The sequence below is a fragment of the Panicum virgatum genome, chromosome 7N (assembly GCF_016808335.1).
Source record: "Panicum virgatum strain AP13 chromosome 7N, P.virgatum_v5, whole genome shotgun sequence".
NCBI lineage: Eukaryota > Viridiplantae > Streptophyta > Magnoliopsida > Poales > Poaceae > Panicum > Panicum virgatum.
The window spans coordinates 1,577,689-1,595,000 of NC_053151.1; the positions used below are offsets into that span (position 1 = coordinate 1,577,689).

General features: G+C 47.3%; 2 protein-coding genes across 6 annotated transcripts; both read left to right on the forward strand.

The window, feature by feature from the left end:
- Positions 1-7,855: 7,855 nt before the first annotated feature.
- On the forward strand, positions 7,856-15,420 carry LOC120682986. Of its 5 annotated transcripts, none has more exons than XM_039964996.1 (10): positions 7,860-8,378; positions 8,657-8,989; positions 9,089-9,266; positions 10,849-10,952; positions 11,131-11,196; positions 11,359-11,452; positions 12,066-12,206; positions 13,614-13,682; positions 13,788-13,868; positions 14,779-15,420. In XM_039964996.1, exons 2-9 carry the CDS (start codon positions 8,660-8,662, stop codon positions 13,820-13,822), a joined length of 1,017 nt encoding a protein of 338 aa, XP_039820930.1. In that variant the 5' UTR covers positions 7,860-8,378; positions 8,657-8,659; the 3' UTR covers positions 13,823-13,868; positions 14,779-15,420. The 5 variants fall into 5 exon arrangements, 2 of the variants coding, with proteins under 2 accessions (XP_039820930.1, XP_039820931.1); XM_039964997.1 differs by having other exon boundaries at positions 7,862-8,378; positions 12,069-12,206; XR_005678655.1 differs by having other exon boundaries at positions 7,856-8,378; positions 13,614-13,868.
- Positions 14,879-15,202, forward strand: LOC120682973 (BTB/POZ domain-containing protein At4g08455-like). Its single transcript, XM_039964980.1, has one exon. It carries the CDS (start codon positions 14,879-14,881, stop codon positions 15,200-15,202), a length of 324 nt encoding a protein of 107 aa, XP_039820914.1.
- Positions 15,421-17,312: the final 1,892 nt, after the last annotated feature.

Here is a 17,312-nt window from a genome sequence, read left to right on the forward strand (position 1 = left end):
TCTGTTTCTCGCCGCCGCCCACCGACAGCGCCGCCCGCCGGCGACGTGGAGATCCTTCCCGGCCATTACTTCGCTTCGCGCTGGCACCCACGCGTCGCTCTTCTCCTCTTCCCCCTCCTGTTGCCTCGCGCTGGAGCCCCCCGGCCGTGCCACGCGCGCCGCCGAGCCCAGAAGCGTCCGCGCCGCTGCCACCTCGCCGTCGCGGTGGAGCGCCCGCTGCAGAAGCCGCCGCCCTCTTCTAGCGAGCGCCCGAGCACTACAAGAGCCCCAGAAATCCATTCCTCTTTCTCTTTTGCTTTCCCCTCGCTCTCACACTGCAGAACGCCGCCGGCGCCCCGCTTGAACGCCGGCGAGCTCACCCCACCGCGGAGCCGCCACCACAGACCCGCTCCACCCCAATAGCCCCCACCATTAGCCGCGCCTCGTCCTAGAGCAGCTTCCTAGCCGCTTCTCGTCGCCCAAAACCCACCGGAGCTACCCCGCCGCCGTGCTCCGAGCCCCGCAAGTCGCCGCTCGCCGTGGACCGACCTCTTCCCTCCCTCATTTCGCGCCACAAGAGCCTCCAGAGAACCGCATCGACCTCTACTCCATTTTCCCCAACCCATACCTCGCCGCCGGTGAGCCCCTCGCCGGGAAACGGCCGGTCAAACCCCGCCTCCCCTCTCTGACCCAGCCAAGGACACTCGGGTTTGAATTCGAGAAAGCCCAGGGGGTTATTTGAATAGCTCAAGACACATATGAATAGTGCTCTAGGGACTTCCTTGTGATGTTTTTCAGTGATCTTTGAAATTCAATATCAATTCGTGGAAAATTCGTAAAATAGCAAATCTGGATGTTTTGGAATCCTCTTGAAGAGCTCTATGCAGTAGAACCATAATATGTTAGGCTTTAGTTGAAAATTTTGCTGTAGAATTTGATTTGTGTTACTAGTGCATAAATATTGGTTGATTTTATCTTTTTCTTAACTACTGTATAAAGACATGTCTTGCAGTGAAAATTTTATGGTAGTTTACTCATGTAACACTAGTTTTGCTATAAAATTTTCATGATCAGTTCTCTGGTGTAGCTATTTATTTGTTTTAATCCTTGTTTAATAGACTTTATTTATGGTAAATAGTTTTTGTTCGTAATAAATCATCAAAATATTTCTGCATGTTCTTTTTGAGTAGCTTAGCTTGTCCAGGAAGTTTGAGCCTTAGTTCATGACTAGAACAGGAGCTAAAATTGAATCTTGCTAAACTGATGTCTGTTTTGTTTATTTTCTCAGAATTAATTCTCTGTAGCTAAAATCATGAAAACTTCACAGTAGCTAGTTCTTTTCTGTGTCAATCTCCTGTTAAATTTTGAGCTTCTACTTTGCTCTAGTCTGACCTGTATAATTCAAGCTTGTTCTAGGTGTTGTCTGAATGAATGAATTGTTGTGATTAAATGGCTACATGTCTTGGCATGATTTTTACAGGGTAGCTTAATCTGTTTATGTTCTGTTTAGGATAATTTTTGCTAAATTTATTGCTATTTGTGATCTGAGTTGTTTATTTAATTTGCAAACCTTGAATTAAATGCTATAGGAATCAACCACCACTCATTTTATGAAGTTAGTATAACGTGCTTGTGCTGTTGATCATGATGCCTTGTGTAGTTAAATTTGTTATTTAACTACTCTATAAACGATTGCCCATGTGTGTATTTATAATATTGTTCTTGCATTACATATAGATATGACTACTTTGTCGGACGGGACATACGAGCTGATCCTGAAATCTGACGGAGGTGATCTCGAAGCTCAAGTAAACACTGCTGAACTAACTGAAGCCCCGGACCAAAGTTCGGAAGAGCCTAGAGCTGAAATAGTTAGCAACTACCGAGAAGGCAAGCCCCGGACATAACCTATACTTCAAATCAATATCATTTACTATATTACTTACTTGTGCATTTACAGTTCTTAGGATTTGAATTGAAACCCCAGATGCATGATCCTAGGAACCTATGTACTGAACACTAGACTTGAGTTCGACTACTTGCTAATCTTATAGGACCGGTAAAAGTCGAGTGATTGCCTGTCACTCGCGAGCTATAGGAATTGCTTGTTTACTTTCTGTTATCAATATAAGGACGACAGACGGGGTCGTGTTCGATATCATGACCTTTGGTGAAACCCCGTCTGTGTTGATGAACTTGCTAAGGTTGCGGTGTGTGGTAGTGCTGGTTAAGTTTTTGAAAGTACTAGCCACATGCCGTAAATATGGTACGCGGCAAGCCTAGTAGCCGATTGGACCGGGGAGTGGATATACCTCCCACTCTCTCTTAGGGATAGGTTTTATTTTTATGTTGCGCAACACTACGACTTCAAGGGACAAGGTTCGGCCTTAGAGCCCTGTAGTCGGGGAGAGTGGCACTATCCATAAGCCGGAAAGAAAGGTCAACGGTTGTTTGGGAATGACCTGACGGTGTTCCAGACGTGTGTGCTAGGTTATCCTTGCAAGATTGAATTTCGATTCAGAATCGTCCGCCTCTCACGATGAAATGAGACTGCTTGATCTCTTTGCCACACAGAGTAATAAGAGCAACAATATTATGATCAATCTTGATGTTTGCTTAGAGTTCTACCATGATTGGATAGTAGTTGCTTACATAGAATGGTTAATCAACTAGAATCTTGAAAGCTAAAACTTGAAAGTAAGGATCTACTCTTTATTGCTTTTCAGCAAAGAAAAACCAGAGCTTCACAAAACCTTGCATAGTCTAGTTAAGGTGGGCTACTTATACCCGTTGACGGTTAAGTCTTGCTGAGTATTAGAATACTCAGCCTTGCTGTTGAAACCCTTTTTCAGGTATGAGTTTTGAGGATCAGATCGCTAGCTTGACCTATCCTTGCTCGTTGCCTCCTGGCTGGTCCGTAGAGTGGGACACGTCTTCGACCGGCAATGACTATGACGAGTGATACCATGCTTGGGCTAGCCTGGTATCCTTTTTGCGACGTGTTGTAGCCGTCGTGTTTTATCTTCCGCTGTTTAAACCCTGAAGCTTTACACTTATGGCTTGTATAACTGTTTTACTTAAGTTGGCTTTGTAATAATGGTTTGAACTGGTTTGTAATCATTACTATGCCTGTGTTGTAAAATTGTGGTTGCAATATCTCGGGACTCGCCTTCGTGCGGGGTATGCTTGTTCGATCCGAGAACCGGTGGTTGTATCGGGACGTTACCCGACAGACCAAGAATTGTTCCGTTTGAAGTGCGTTTGAGCTGATGTTGCCTTTATGGTGATGGCCTGCGCACTTGAGCCGGGATAATTTAGGCGGTTCTGCCACAGTGCATATGAGCGTGGAGGGGGTAGTGGTTCGACGAGGGGGAATGTTATGCAGAGGATGTTTCGAAGGTCCACTTCGCAGAGGGAGAGTCCTGTGGTGGATGACTATAACTTGGCAGCTGGTGGGAGAAGAGGAATGACGCAACCAAGGATTGATACAGGCTCCTGGAGGCAGAAGGGTAAGAACGCAAAGGAAGCTATTGGTAAATAGTGCCTGGAAATTTGGTTGATTGCAGGGGAGACTCAGTTCACACATGCTACTCAGGATACCGACCATGGAGTACCGCACTCGCAGAGAAGAACAGGTGGACCGACGGACTATGACAGTCCACAACACTCTTCTTCCTCCTACAACGATTCCAGGCACTCTTTTCACTACCCCATTCCTGACATCAGCATGCAGCCACCAACGAGATGGGTGTACGAATGGGAAGACCCTCATTTTTACACTATGTTAGTTCTGGAATGGCAGACAACATCGGCGTGGACGGGCCAAACTTGGCAACACTACAAGGCTGAGCTGCTTAGAGTGCGAGGTATCGCTTTGATGTCCACCGCCGAATACCAAACCGCGTCCCAAATGGGGGTCTTCCCATTCCTACGTTGAACTTTCATTTCATGTGTATAGGTGTATGACTCCGTATTTGTATTCACGCTTATTACTATTGTATTTGTATGCATGATTATAAATTATTGCTTTGGTAGGGTCATTTACATTAAAATGTGCGTAGCTCATGCCATTTCTAACAATACTTGCATCTAGTATTCAAACATAGGTACCTAGGATCATGCAACTAAGGTTTCAAACAAGCCTATAACCTAATGCACAAGCAGTAATAACACATAAGTTGCATAAGTTAGAAAGTAACGGTTATGCTCCGGGGCTTGCCTTCTTGCTCGGGGTTAGCTTGGGGTTCGTCCGAACATTGGCTCGGGTCTTGTGCGGCTTCCGTCCAATTAGCTTGCGCCTCGCGGAGTCCTTCTTCTTGCTCCGGCACTAGCTTGTAGTTGCCGTCGGGAAGTGTGGTCGATTCTACAGGAATGCATATGCATGAGTTTATCGGTGGCAATAATTTTTATTTTCTTTATTATGGAGTTGTAAGCCATGACTTGGTTGTGAGGGTGGGTTAACTTATCTCTTTTCTTTCTTGGGAAATCATTTGTAGAGTAGTAATTAATTCTGATTTAACTCACAAAAGAGCTGGGTTGGTTTTCTATAAACCCTTATTTAAATATAAAGGTTATTATTTGACTTCTTATTGCATTAACATGGTTAAATTCATAACTTCAGTTTTGCACCTTCTCTGGTTATCAAAATTTTACTCAAGGTGCAACACTTAATTATTAGCTTGCTATCAAATTTTCAGCTACTTTTGTGCAGAAGGGTATTTATTATAAATAAAACAAATTGTAGCTTTTAAACTCACGCTAAAATTATACAGGGAGTTAGAAATGAGTAGTGGCCCTGGAAAATTTACTGAGGGTTTGAAATCTTGTGATTAGTCTACTGTAAAATTTTCAGGTTTAAAGGATAACCATACTGGGCATGAAAAATATCCCAAGTTACATAGGCATAAAGAAAAACTAAATTCTACAGGGAGTTCTGGTGAGTTATAGGGGCTCAAACTTTTCTAACATGTTCCTAACACTAGTTAAAGGTTACAGAAATAAACTTGGATTTTTTTAAGCTCAGAAACTATTTTTCTTGATTTTGTGTGATTGTCCAAGCACTAGATAGGTTGGACCAGTTTTGTTTAACCAGAAATTCTTAAACTTTTTCCATGGAATCTAGGATACAAAACATGGTAACTGTAAAATTTTTAGCCCTTAGAACATGGTATAGCTACTGGAATAAATAGATCACCCAATTTAAGCATATTTAAGGATCTATTTTTCAAGCTATGCTAGGGGCAAGTACTGGATCTAAAAATTTTACACAAGGCTAATTACATGACATGTAGTTCACTGGTAAAAGATGACATGCATAATGTACAGGAAACTAGAGATCTAATTTTAAATACCTTAAAATCCAGAGGTCAAATACAAAAATGCATGTAACAAAAAGTGTAGATCTACTCTCAGTGAACTCATAACATTTGGATTTGTATTTTTCTGATTTTTCTACGAATTTATACCTATTTTTGAAGTTCACTGGTTTTGGATCTAAAACTTCAGTAAATGTTTGCACAAAGGTCCCTGAAATAAGCATTTAATCCCCTGAAAGGAAATGAAACAAACAATTGGGTCCCTGGGCGCGGGAACAGGGAGGAGACGGCGGTCCGGCGGCCTATTCCGGCGAGGGAGGGCTCGCCGGCGACAGGGAATGGCGTCCAGGGGTGAGAGCTCACCGAGATCTACCTCGGGGTGGGTGATGTCGTCGACGAGGATGGCCGGAAGAACGGGTTCGATGGCGGCGCAGAGAGGGGTTGCGGCGGCGCTCCGGCGAGGTAATTGGGCGAGGCTCTAGCCTGGGAGCTTCCTGAGGGTTCAGGGAAGGGGATGGTGAGGTCAAATTGGGGAGTTCACAACTGGGGATGGGAGTTCCAAGGCGAGCAGGGCTCGGCGGGGTTCACGGCGGTGGCGAGGGCGTTTTGCGGCTCCGGTGAGGTAGGGGTGCAAATGTGCGGGCCTGGGAGTAGCTCAGGGTTGTGGGAAGTATTGCTGCAAGACTGGATGGGGCAGGGGAGCTACGGCGAGGGCTGTCCACGGAAGCAGTGGAATGGCGGGGCGGGGTGGAGCGCGCGGCGGCGTTCCGGGGTGGCCCGGTGGCGCGGGCAGCTCTGGGCGATGGGAAGGGATTCTATCGCGAGGAATGGGTTGCTCACTCGCGTGAACAAGTGCTGCGTGAGAGTGGAGGCAAATGGGCGTGAGAGAACGGCCGGGCGGACGCGCGCGGAGTTAACCTGCGTCGCCGGCGTCTATGGCGTGGCGTGTGGTTGCGCGCGGGCGCAGAGCTTTTGTGACGCGTGGCTGCGTCGTGGCAACGCGCTGGCGATTGCGAGCGAGCGCGGGCGCATTCCTTGAGGAGAGGTGCGGTCAGTGAGGGCGCCGACGCGGCTGCGCACGCGGTGGCCGGCAATGAAGTGACGCGGCGGCACTGAGTAGCACTCATGGCGGGGGTGTCGTGCGGGCGCGGGCGAGCAGCAATGGCGCAGCAGCGGGGCAAGCGGGGTCAGGCGGTGCTGTGGAGCACGCTGTCGGGGCAGGGCGCGACAGGCATCGCCGGCCACGCGGACGGCGAGCTCTGCTCACTCGCTGTTCTGCCCGTGAGCTGCTCGACCGGGTGAGAGGAAAGTAAACGTGGTCAGCGATTTTGGCCGGGCTAAAACTCAAAATTTTCAAACCAAACTTGAAAATTTTTGAATACAAAAGTTGTTCAACTCATTAACATCTACAACTTTTGTTACAGGCATTTTCTCATTTGAAGCTTCGTTTGAAAGTTAGAAATTCAAATGAAATTACCCTATACACATTATTTTTCGAATTTTTCTCCAAATTGTGTGGTAACTTGAAAAACTTTGAACATGAAAGTTGTTTGTTATATCAAACTCTACAACTTTTGTTTTGGGAAAAAAATTCATTTGAGCTATGGTTTGCATTTTGTATTTTTGACCTTTTTAGCATTTTCTAAATTTATTTATGAGAGGAAAAGGAAGGTGGAACAACTTATCATTTCATGTGCAAAAATTCACTTTCTTCCCATGACTTTAACTAGACTTTGGTTTATCATGATTTTAGTGAGGTGCCTATGAAATCTCATAAGCATCTGAATAAAGATTCAAAAGTTATACCCGTTTTCTAACTAGAGGTAGATTTAATGTGAATGTTTCTATTCCGGCTTTTTCTTTGAATATTCCTTACCCACGTTAGGTTTAATTCATACTAATAACCCTGGATTGGTGATTAAATGCCTGGGCTATCACACCCCGTAATCATGATATTTTTACGGGGGCCGCCCTCGGGCTCCGCTCCGCGGCTGTGCCGCAGTGCGGTAAAGACTCCTACCCACGGCCATTTCGTGGTCCGGTAAAAGTTCTTTTTACCGGGCTGTTCCTTCTCGATGAAGGACGAACCCGGCCTCGTGATAGGTGGCCCCACCGGTTGCCAAGCTTTCCCGAAGGAAACCCTAGGGCCTGATGGGCTGAGTTACAGGCCTGCTTAGTCCTTTGTCGACCGGGCCTGCGAGTTTGTCCATCGTAAGGGATACCCCCGATCCCGTTATGCTGACAGCACCACAGATGACAGCTGAGATCATCTGCTTAATGATCATGTTGGCCATCCTGTCACATCTCTCCCACTTTTCAATGGCAATACGATTGCCATTGACATCAGCGGGCTCTATTAGCTTGTCCTCACGTAAGGCGAGATCATACTCGCACACAGCAATAGCCACCTGAATCTTATTATACCTGCTGGGTAGTTGGTGCCATTCAGGAGCTCAATGGACTTCAGGCGGCCCGTTAGGCGCGTCACTAGCCCAGTTTAGCCCGTTCCCCTAATGTGGTCATATTGTGAACCGTCCGATCACGAATCCCCCTGACCTCATATGAAACGGAAGAAGGTTGTCGGAGGGGTGACCTAATCCCCTCACTAGCTTTCCCTTCTCTTTCCCCAGACAGCAGCCCGAGCCGCCTCCTTCAAGATCCAGCGCCGCCGCCTGGGGTCCGCCCGGCCACCGGCTACGCTCAGCGGCGCCGCCGCGCCCCTGATGTGTGCCTGGCCTGGTGCCCCGCAATAGCCGCTCCTGCCGGGCTCCACGCACCGCCGCAGGTCGCGACCGCCAGCAGCACCACAGCATCGTGGGGCACGGACGCCGCAGCAGCCGCGTGCGCCGTGTGCGCCGGCCGCTGGCCGCCCCGTCGGGTGCAGCGAGGGATCGCGGTGGGCGGCGCGAGGGAGCAGATCGAGGCGGCGCGGGACGAGCTCGACGTGCGGCGGGAGCAAATCGGGGCTTCCCGCTTGCGCGCTGCAGCCACCTCCCACAATGCGGCGGCGCTGCTACTTCTCCTCGACGTCCGCCGCCTAAGCCTCCGCCACCTCCTCGGCGCCCCGCGATATCTTCATCTCCGGTGAGTGCGCCCCCGCCCCCGCGCTCGTTTCCTCCAGTTCTCCTCATCACACGACGTGCTCCGTTCCCGCGGGGATCCCCAGAGGAGCTTGGGCCTTTCATCGGATCCCCAGAGGAGCTTGGATCCTAACCGTCATCGCAGATCCGGCATGGGTGCTGTCCGATCCGTGTCCTCCCGGCCGTAGATGCTTCTCCTTCCGAGCTACTTTGGTCTTCTCTCTATTAGCTATTGCTTCTCCACGATGATTAATTTGATAGATATATTGAATCGTATCGCAGGAGATGGGTGTGTTAAAGATCAGGATCAACCAGAGGCTACTGCACTGCAGACATTGCCACCGACGCCGACACCCACCCCTCCCGCCCGCCGACACTCCCCTCCCGCCCGCCAACACTCACTGCTGTGTATTGGACAGAATCATCCATCAGATGAGGTTCAAATGCAACTTCTGCGACTCTGGATACATCCCCTACAGCAAGTTTCTGGTGCACCTGTGCGACACTACTCCCGCCCATCTCAAGTCCGTCTTTGCCAGGGGAGAGTGCATCCTCGCCACAAGTGCCCTTATGTGTTCTGAATGCGGCCTTCCTCTCCGACCTCCCATTTTCAGGGTGAGCTCAGCTCTGCCCTGCCCTGACCGAATGAATTTGGATGCAGTTTGGTTTGGTTTTATTTGATTTTGGCTTCATGCTATCCTGCTGTTGTTGCAGCGTCTCCCTTGGAGAACTCCTATTTGTACTGCCTGCTGCCATAATGGTGATGTCACCAGCTACCGTCACAACCGTGAGCTCGAACACCTCATCCAAGGCATCACGGTGAAATGCGAGGCTTGCAAACAATACCTTCCATTCTCCACCTTTGCTTCGCACAAGCTGGTCAACTTGTGTGGTAATACATGCATGCCTCCCACCTCTGTTCCCCTACTTCTTGCATCCACAAGGTGGTTTGAACAATGCTGATGCTCGGACGGTTGACCTTACATTTAGCATAAATCTATTTTTTAAGTAACGTGTATAAGTTCTCAAGTGAACCCAAATAATTATAATTAGTTTAGTTCAAAATGAAATAAATAGTAAGCAAGAATGGAGTGCTGATATATTGATAAGGAAAACTAAAAAATATATATAGTTGACTTGTACACAATCATTGGCAAAGAAACATGTGCATCGTCAAGATTGCTTCTTAGTATGGCTACCAAGACGCAAACTGCCGGGACCAAAATTGTATGTATGGCAAGAACATCAGCAGCATAAATCAAACCTAATTTTCTCTGCATCAACAACTTCTAGTGTTGATTTATGAGGGCTGGGATTACTTTGTCCTTCAGAAAACTTATAGAATTATACAAAGGCTTATATGAGCACCAAGAATTCTTCTAAAAGATTGCCAACAATAGCCATAAAGCAGCAGTAGCAGCAAGCTATGAGTTTATTCCAGATCAAAACAAGTAGCAGGTTCCGAACCCAGTGGCGCTGTGACAGCATGCCCAGCTGAGCACGCCTCCAGTCAGCACTTCCTGCCAGCTGCAGCGTGGGAAGTGGGGCCGTCCAGCGTGGGAAGTGGTCACGACAACGGGTCTGTGGGTTGGAACTGGAATGGTGGTGTAGTGAATGGAGGTGTGGACCTCCTACGGCGCAGGAGGTGGGGAACGAAAGCAACATGGTGGGGTGGTCGGTGAACGGCAGCACGGTGGTTATCAGAATCGATTCGAGTTTGATCGGGTGATTAAGAATCAATTTCAATATGGTACATTGGATATAGATGGATACAACAATAACAAAGCATTTTAATCCCAACCACTTTGTGCGAGGCTAGAGTTGAAACCCAACAGGAATCACCACAAAAAGAGAGAAGGGGAAAGAGAGATGAAAAGGGCTTTAAAGGATACTAAAAGGTGTGTAAAGCCTAATTATGGTTCACGTGGATAGCTTCTTTCCAAGCACTTCTATCCAAACATTACTCTCTCGTAATATCTTTTGAGTCCCTTTTGATTGCCTCCTCCCACGTCAAGTTTGACTGGTCCTTACCTCTCTTCACATTAGTCACACCTTATGATGCCACGATGCGCCTCTATAGGTCAAACCATCTTAGCCGATGTTGGATAAGTTTTTCTTTAATGGGAGCTACTCCTGCTGATCATGTATATTGTCGTTTCTCACTCGGTCCATCCTTGCCCTTGCCCATGTAACACCATACCCTGGTATTAAATATGCCGGGCAATTTGGAGGTATATGTGCTCTTTTGCATTGTATCCTTGTTCCCCAGCTTGCAAAAATGGAGTCCAGCTCACAGATTGAGAGTATCAGACTTAATCCTGATTTCAGATGAAGAGGGAACTGGGAGACCTATGTAACTTCCCCACTTATTGGTTGCATTTTTACTCTTTAGATCATCTGTGCTACTGGCCCTTGGCCCTTGAATCTTGCTGCCAACTGAACTATGGGCCACATGTACATGTTTTTGTTTTTAGGGGAAAACAAGCAAAAGGCTCCTTATGAGGTTGGTAAAATGGATGAGAGCATTGTTCACGGTGATGAGGTTGGGAATGATGATGACTCATCTGGTGACAACCATGTAAGTTTATTGGCAATTAAACCATTTGTATGTGCATCCTTATGATAATTCGTCTTAGCTACATGTACATGAAGTTGGATCGCTGATTCATTATGATTAGGCCCAAAGTGGTATGTGGACTTACCATTGGATGATGTGCCACATTTGATCTATGGATAAAAACCCTTTAACTTTTCAGGGCACGAGTGAGGATGTGTTCAGTTTTGAAGATGATTCAGTGGAGGAAGGGGAGGAAGTTGAAAAGGTGTGTTGGGTGGTTGTACTTTTCTCTATGTGCATCTTTAATATCAGTTTATTCACATGAATCTTATGTACCCTAGCCCCTCATATAGCACCTTTATTAAATGAGTTTCTTGGATTTCGGCATGTGCTGTACCCTTTAAGAGAGCTTGCTTGTTCACTGTAGCCTAAGGCTGTGAAAAGGGTGGCTGAGAACGCCTTTAAGACACTACCCTGTGATAGGGAAGCAAATATCACAATGCCATATGGGCAGAAACCAGGTACATGCTGTTGTGCTGTATGCCTACTGAGTTTTTATCTAATATGCTTTATTTTTTTTCTGGCATCCCAATACCGTATTGTAATTTCGACCTATTACTAGGATTTGGGGATGGTAGTGGTGTACAATGTCGATAAGGGTCAGGATGTAGGAAGTGCAATGGTGAGTATAGGAAGTGAAATAAATAAAAAAGAAAAAAGGGGAAAGCTGAGGAGAACAGGGCCTAAAGCGTTGTGCGGTGATGGCTGTGCGTGCTGGACAAGTGCTGTTCTTCTGCGCACATATTGGCTGAATGTATTGCATTTATTTGCAATCAGCATGGGCTTGCTTACTGGGTGTAATGCGGCGTGCTCGGCACAAGGATTCTATTCAGTTAGTTTTTGGAGTTTGGGGTTGTTGCAGGCCTTGGGCAATGTCTTCTACTCACATATGTGTGGCAAAAACAAAGAAGGATAGGAGGCTGTTGAGGATCAGCACTGGTGACTAGCCCCACCTAGGCTGTTGAGGATAGGTGTAACAATATTTTTTAGCAGATATTGTAAGGTAGTAGTATCTATATTTAAACTGCAAGCAATTGATGCCATCAAAATTTACTCTTTCTCTCTCCTCTGAAGCAGCTCCTACTGCAGCCCAGGCCAGTGCGTCGCCGTTTCGTCGCCTACCCATCATGGCGCCCTCAAAGCCACCTCTACCACCGTTCATACCTCATCGCCCAGGCACCCGTCTCTTCCAAGCAGTTGGCAACAAGAATAGGGGTAATTTATATTTCTTTTTGTTCCTGTAAGTAAATCTTATTATCCATAAACATCGTAGCATGAACTTGATTTAAAACAGGTACTTGCTGCCATGTCGAGTGCCTACCTAGTTTTTATCTAATATGCTTTCTTTATGAGTTAATTATATATGTGCCATTGTAGAGTTGGCTTATTACGGATGATCGATATGTGCGTTTATGTGACTTATGGGCTGAAATCAATAATAAGCATGTACGATTACTCAACAATAAAGTGATAAACATGTGGGATTACATTACAACTGTGTTGGGGAGTGTTAGGATATAGCAAGGTTCAAGAAAGTGCAATTAAGTGTGTGATTAAGTGCGATTACACGCTAAGTTCAAGGTCAGTGCTTTGCTTTAGCCCTAAGCGGTCAATTAAGCGGCCTCCGCCGTGGGTTGCTCCTCCACCATGGCTAGCTCCCTCTGCCTCGGGTAGCTCCTCCACCGCAGCTAGCTCCCACTGCTGTGGGCCTTGTCAGCGGACAGCAGCTTGAGGCCCGGTGACTCAACCTGCCGGCGGAGGAGGTGGTGCAGCGGTGTCGGCGTGCGTGTAGCGGGCACAGACTGCGGCATGAAGCTCCGTGCTGCCCGGCGGTTGGGTACGTTCGAGGTGGCTGGCAGCGGCTGCATGCTGTTGTGGCAGAGATAGGAGAGAAGAAAAGGTGGTGGCTGGGTGCTGCGTCCGCTGGAAGAGTGGTCTAGTGGAGGTTTTAGCGTAAAGAAACGTGTGGACGTGGTGATATGGTGCAGGTCCAAACTAAATAGAAGCCCATACCACCCTTTTCCCTTTACTTTTACATTTCCTTCTCCTTTCTAATATCTGTTGACATATTCAGTACATAATTTCTGCTGCAGTAAAGAACGCGTAAGCGCGCTTAATTACGCTTAATGCCGGTCCAATGCTCGCTTAGTATTTAGCGCTTTCTTGAACCTTGACCTTGGGATATAGGAAGTGCAATGGTGAATATATGATGTGAAAAAAAAACATAAAAAAAAGGAAAGCTGAGGAGAACAGGGCCTAAAGCATTGTGTGGTGATGGTTGTTCATGAACAGGCTAAGGCGTTGTTCGTCTGCGCAATTATTGGCCCATTGTGTTGCGTTTATTGGCAATCAGCATGGCCAATGGTTGTAATGCGGCGTGATGTTATCATGGAAGTTTGTTTTTGGCGTTGGGCAATGTCTACCATTGACATAGGTGTAGCACAAACAAAGAAGGGTTGGAGGCTGCTGAGGATCAGCGCTGGTTACTAGGACTTAGCCTGTCCTTGAATTAGTTTCCAAACTTTCAATTTCCATAATTTAAGCAGTTTGAGAATTATTTCTATATTTACACAGCAAGCAATTGCCATCAAACTCTATTCTTACCTCTCTTTTTTCAAGCAGCCCAGGCTCCCTCGAAGCCACCTCTACAACTGTTACCTTGTCGCCCAGTCACCCGTAGCAGGAAGAGGGGTAACTTTTATTTTTTACTTGTAATTAAATCATATTATCCATCAACGCCGCAGCATGAACTTGTTTCTAAATTTGGTTTATAAAATTTTATGGTGATAAAATCAGCGCTCTTAACTGATGGCTCAACCAGCGACAAATGATGGGAGATACCAATATCTCGTCTCTGGTCGCTTCTTTCGCTCATAGGTACTTGCTGCCGTATCGTTTTCTCAGCCTCACCATTTTACGCTTCAAACCAATATTTATAAATGTGTGTTTATAGTTAGAAATTATTCTGGATGTAACAAATCATACATATATCAGTTATCATTCACAATTTTGATGTGATATGATTGTGCTGGAATAAGACTTTTGTACGGAGTAGAATAGATAGGGAACGGGGAATTGGAGTCCATTCTTTCTTGAGATATGATGTGTTGGACCATGTAAAATTTCAAAATGCTTAAAGAAATCCTAGAGCTACATGACAACAGTCATATCTAAATGTTCGCACTATCTTGTAAATGATAGCGAGCTGGAGCATTTTCTCTTAATTTTTCTATGTGAGGTCTTTTTCCTTAAATACAGCATAGGATGCAATGTGATAACACATGGCAGGAATATGCATTGCTGCACACTGGAACATGCTAGTGCTGATTAGCTACATGGCACAGTCACATGCTTATATGGAATTTTAATCTTGCTCGAGTTTGTTCTTCATTTTACTGATTCTACATGCACAATCACATACGCATAGATTTTTGATTATGTTCACATGGTAAAGTACATTCTGTTTTTACTCTGCCACACATTATTCACATATAATCTTTGATCTATCAACTATTCCGATAAAGTGCTTGACTCTTTACTTTTCATTGTGCATTGCATATTTTAGTCAGAGGCATAGCTAATTATGCAAATCTCAGCAGGTAGCTTTTACTTTTTGCAGATTTTGTCATGGCAGCATTCAGTTTTTCAGTTGCATTTTTAACTCATTTATTTTTATAGTTGGTCTGCACAATATGTGGTATTCGCGTGTTAATTGTATTGCTGGCTTGGTTGTGTTTTTGTTACAGTAGAATTGCATTATATTTAAATCATGTTTTCTTTCAAACAGGCCAGCAGATCTCCTGTCTTCAGAGCGATGCTTGAGAATGAGATGGAAGAGAGGAGTGGTGTAATCAAAATCTATGATGTTGGCTAGTCTAGATGAGCAAATGGCATCTGACCTCTTGGTGTTGGCTGAGAAGTATGAAGTAAAGCACCTAAAGGCCTACTGCGAAAAGTTCATAACATCCAAAGTGAACAACGATAATCCTATTGTCCACTATGCCTTTGCACACCGTCACAGTGCGAAGCAGCTACTGGAGGCATCCCTTTCTGTGCTCATGGACAATATGTCTACACAAGCGGATCGCGAAGAGTACAAGGATCTTGTTGAGAAGGACCCAAGGCTTGCTGTGGAGATCTATGAAGCCTATCTCAACCGGCAAGTCAACACTGCAGCTGGGAAGGACACAGATTGTAGTAGCAGGAAATAATGATTACGAACAGAACTAGTTGAGTGGTAGTAGTCTGACTATGCATTTGTGCATTCATGCAAGCATGGCTTCAACATTGAATTCCCCTGCTGTTTAGATACAAACTGCTGAACTTTGAAGTTTGAATGGTAATCAATTTGATGGTGTTGCTGGTGATGGCATGTTCTGAATTTTGATGTTGATAATGAAATGCGATGTAATGCCATCTTGCAAACTGATGCGTTATGGTCATTTAACAATCTTTGGCAGCTATGGTGATGGTACGCTGGAACATCTTGTGATGGGTTGTTTTTATAATCAACAGTCACCTGTGTATGGATTGTGTCGGAGGCTAAAATGCTCCAGCTAGGTGGCGGAATGCACCCACCTAAGCCCTGAGGATGTATGAACTCGGGGGTAGCTTGTGGTTAGTCTGATGGATACAAGAACAGGAATAACACGCAAGGATTAGAGTGGTGCGGGCCGCCGGAGCGTAATACCCTACGTCCACTGTGTGTTGTATTGCTTGTATGAGGATGAGGGTGTCTGTGTGTTCTCTGAGCCTGGTTTCTACTCGTGTGCTATCGTGGTTTGTATAGACCCACAGCCGGGTGGCGTAGTGCACCCGTCTAATCCCAGAGGGTGAGTACTCGGGGAAGCGCAAAGCGATTCGTCAGATCTACCTAGGGAGCAAGAACACAAGAACACTCGGGGATTTAGAGTGGTTCGGGCCGCCGGAGCGTAATACCATACGTCCACTGTGAGTTGTATTGTTCTTGCGTATGAATGAGTCTATCCTCTGCCCAGGCTGGATACTGGCCTCTGCCGGGACTTGAGTCCTTATCTAACGGGCGTCTCTCTTTTATAGCTCAAGGGAGACGCGTACACGGGCGTTGAGACCCCGACAGGTGGGCCCAACATGGATGTATAGCCTAGACACAGCAAGAGGGGGTACCCTAGTCTAGGGGTACCGACACGTGCGCCTCCCTTTTATATCCTAAGGGAGGAGCGTACATGACCGTTGGGTCCCCGACAGGTGGGCCCAATGATGTTGTATCAAATAACGTACTACACAGAGCATTATTCGCTACAGTCGACGGGGATCTCATCCCGGGATTTTCCTACCTCTTCTGTGCGAGCGCTCCGACAGGTGTGGATCTTCCGACCGTCGTGGCCCTGCCCTGTCTTGTCGGCGCGGCGCCTGTAGCTGGTAGAGTAGGCTGCGTCGTGCATGCCGAACGGGCCGCGTAGCTTGCGGCGTAGGCGGCATGATGAAAAGTACCGTGCCGTCACCTCCATTTAATGCGGTAGACGTGGGCTCCGTGTGTGCGGCGTCTGCGTCCGCAATGTACACCTCGGTAACGTGCGACCTACAGTGCGATCTATCAAAAGCTGCTCCGTGTTACGCGGCGGCAGAGCACGCCTCAACCACCGTATTTAATGCGGTGGGTGGGCGAGTCTTCCAGTGGAAGACTCGCGCCCGCGTCTGCGGGACACGTGGCGGCCCCGGACCCCTCCAGGGCAGAATGCTGGCTCCGCGGGCTCGGGGTCCGGATGGGCACGTGGAGGTCCCGAACCTGCATGGGGGTCCGGGCTTCCAGCTGCTGGCGCTGAGCTTTCCCACCTCTGGGACACGTGGCTACACCGGACCCGTCCCCGAGCGGGGAACGGGTCCGGGACCGTTGGCCCGGTGAGACAGGCCCCGGACCCCAGGGGTCCGGCTGCTTAGCTCCTTAGGGTGTAGTTACGGATAACTACGCGTGTCTTAGCCTTGCCATAGTAGAAGTGGGTATCCCAGCTGCAGGGTACCGATAGAGGCCCCCGGGCCCACCTAGGGAGAGGCTACGAACCGGCAGGTGGGGCCACTACTGTGATCTGGCTCTAAACAATTTGGTTGCTTCTGGCGTTCAGCTGCGCGCGTTGCAAGAGTCTTATCCGCCTTTTACCATCCATCGGGTTTCACGCTACCTCATCACATCCCAACGGCCCCCACACACGATGGTGTGCCTAGTCATGCGCGCGACGTTCGGCATTATTGCGACTGGGATAAATAGAATTTTTACCGCCAGCACGGTTCCCGAAATGTCTGGCCTCGCCTGCGCTTCGTGCGGACGCGTCGATTTGGCTTCCA

Excerpts from the sequence above, each read along its gene's own strand:
- LOC120682973 (XM_039964980.1), top strand. The coding sequence starts at position 14,879 with ATGGCATCTGACCTCTTGGTGTTGGCTGAGAAGTATGAAGTAAAGCAC.
- LOC120682986 (XM_039964996.1), top strand. The coding sequence starts at position 8,660 with ATGGGTGTGTTAAAGATCAGGATCAACCAGAGGCTACTGCACTGCAGA. Across the intron at positions 9,267-10,848 it reads CAAGCTGGTCAACTTGTGTG|GGGAAAACAAGCAAAAGGCT; the intron begins GTAATACATGCA and ends TTTTGTTTTTAG. Across the intron at positions 11,197-11,358 it reads AAGGGGAGGAAGTTGAAAAG|CCTAAGGCTGTGAAAAGGGT; the intron begins GTGTGTTGGGTG and ends TGTTCACTGTAG.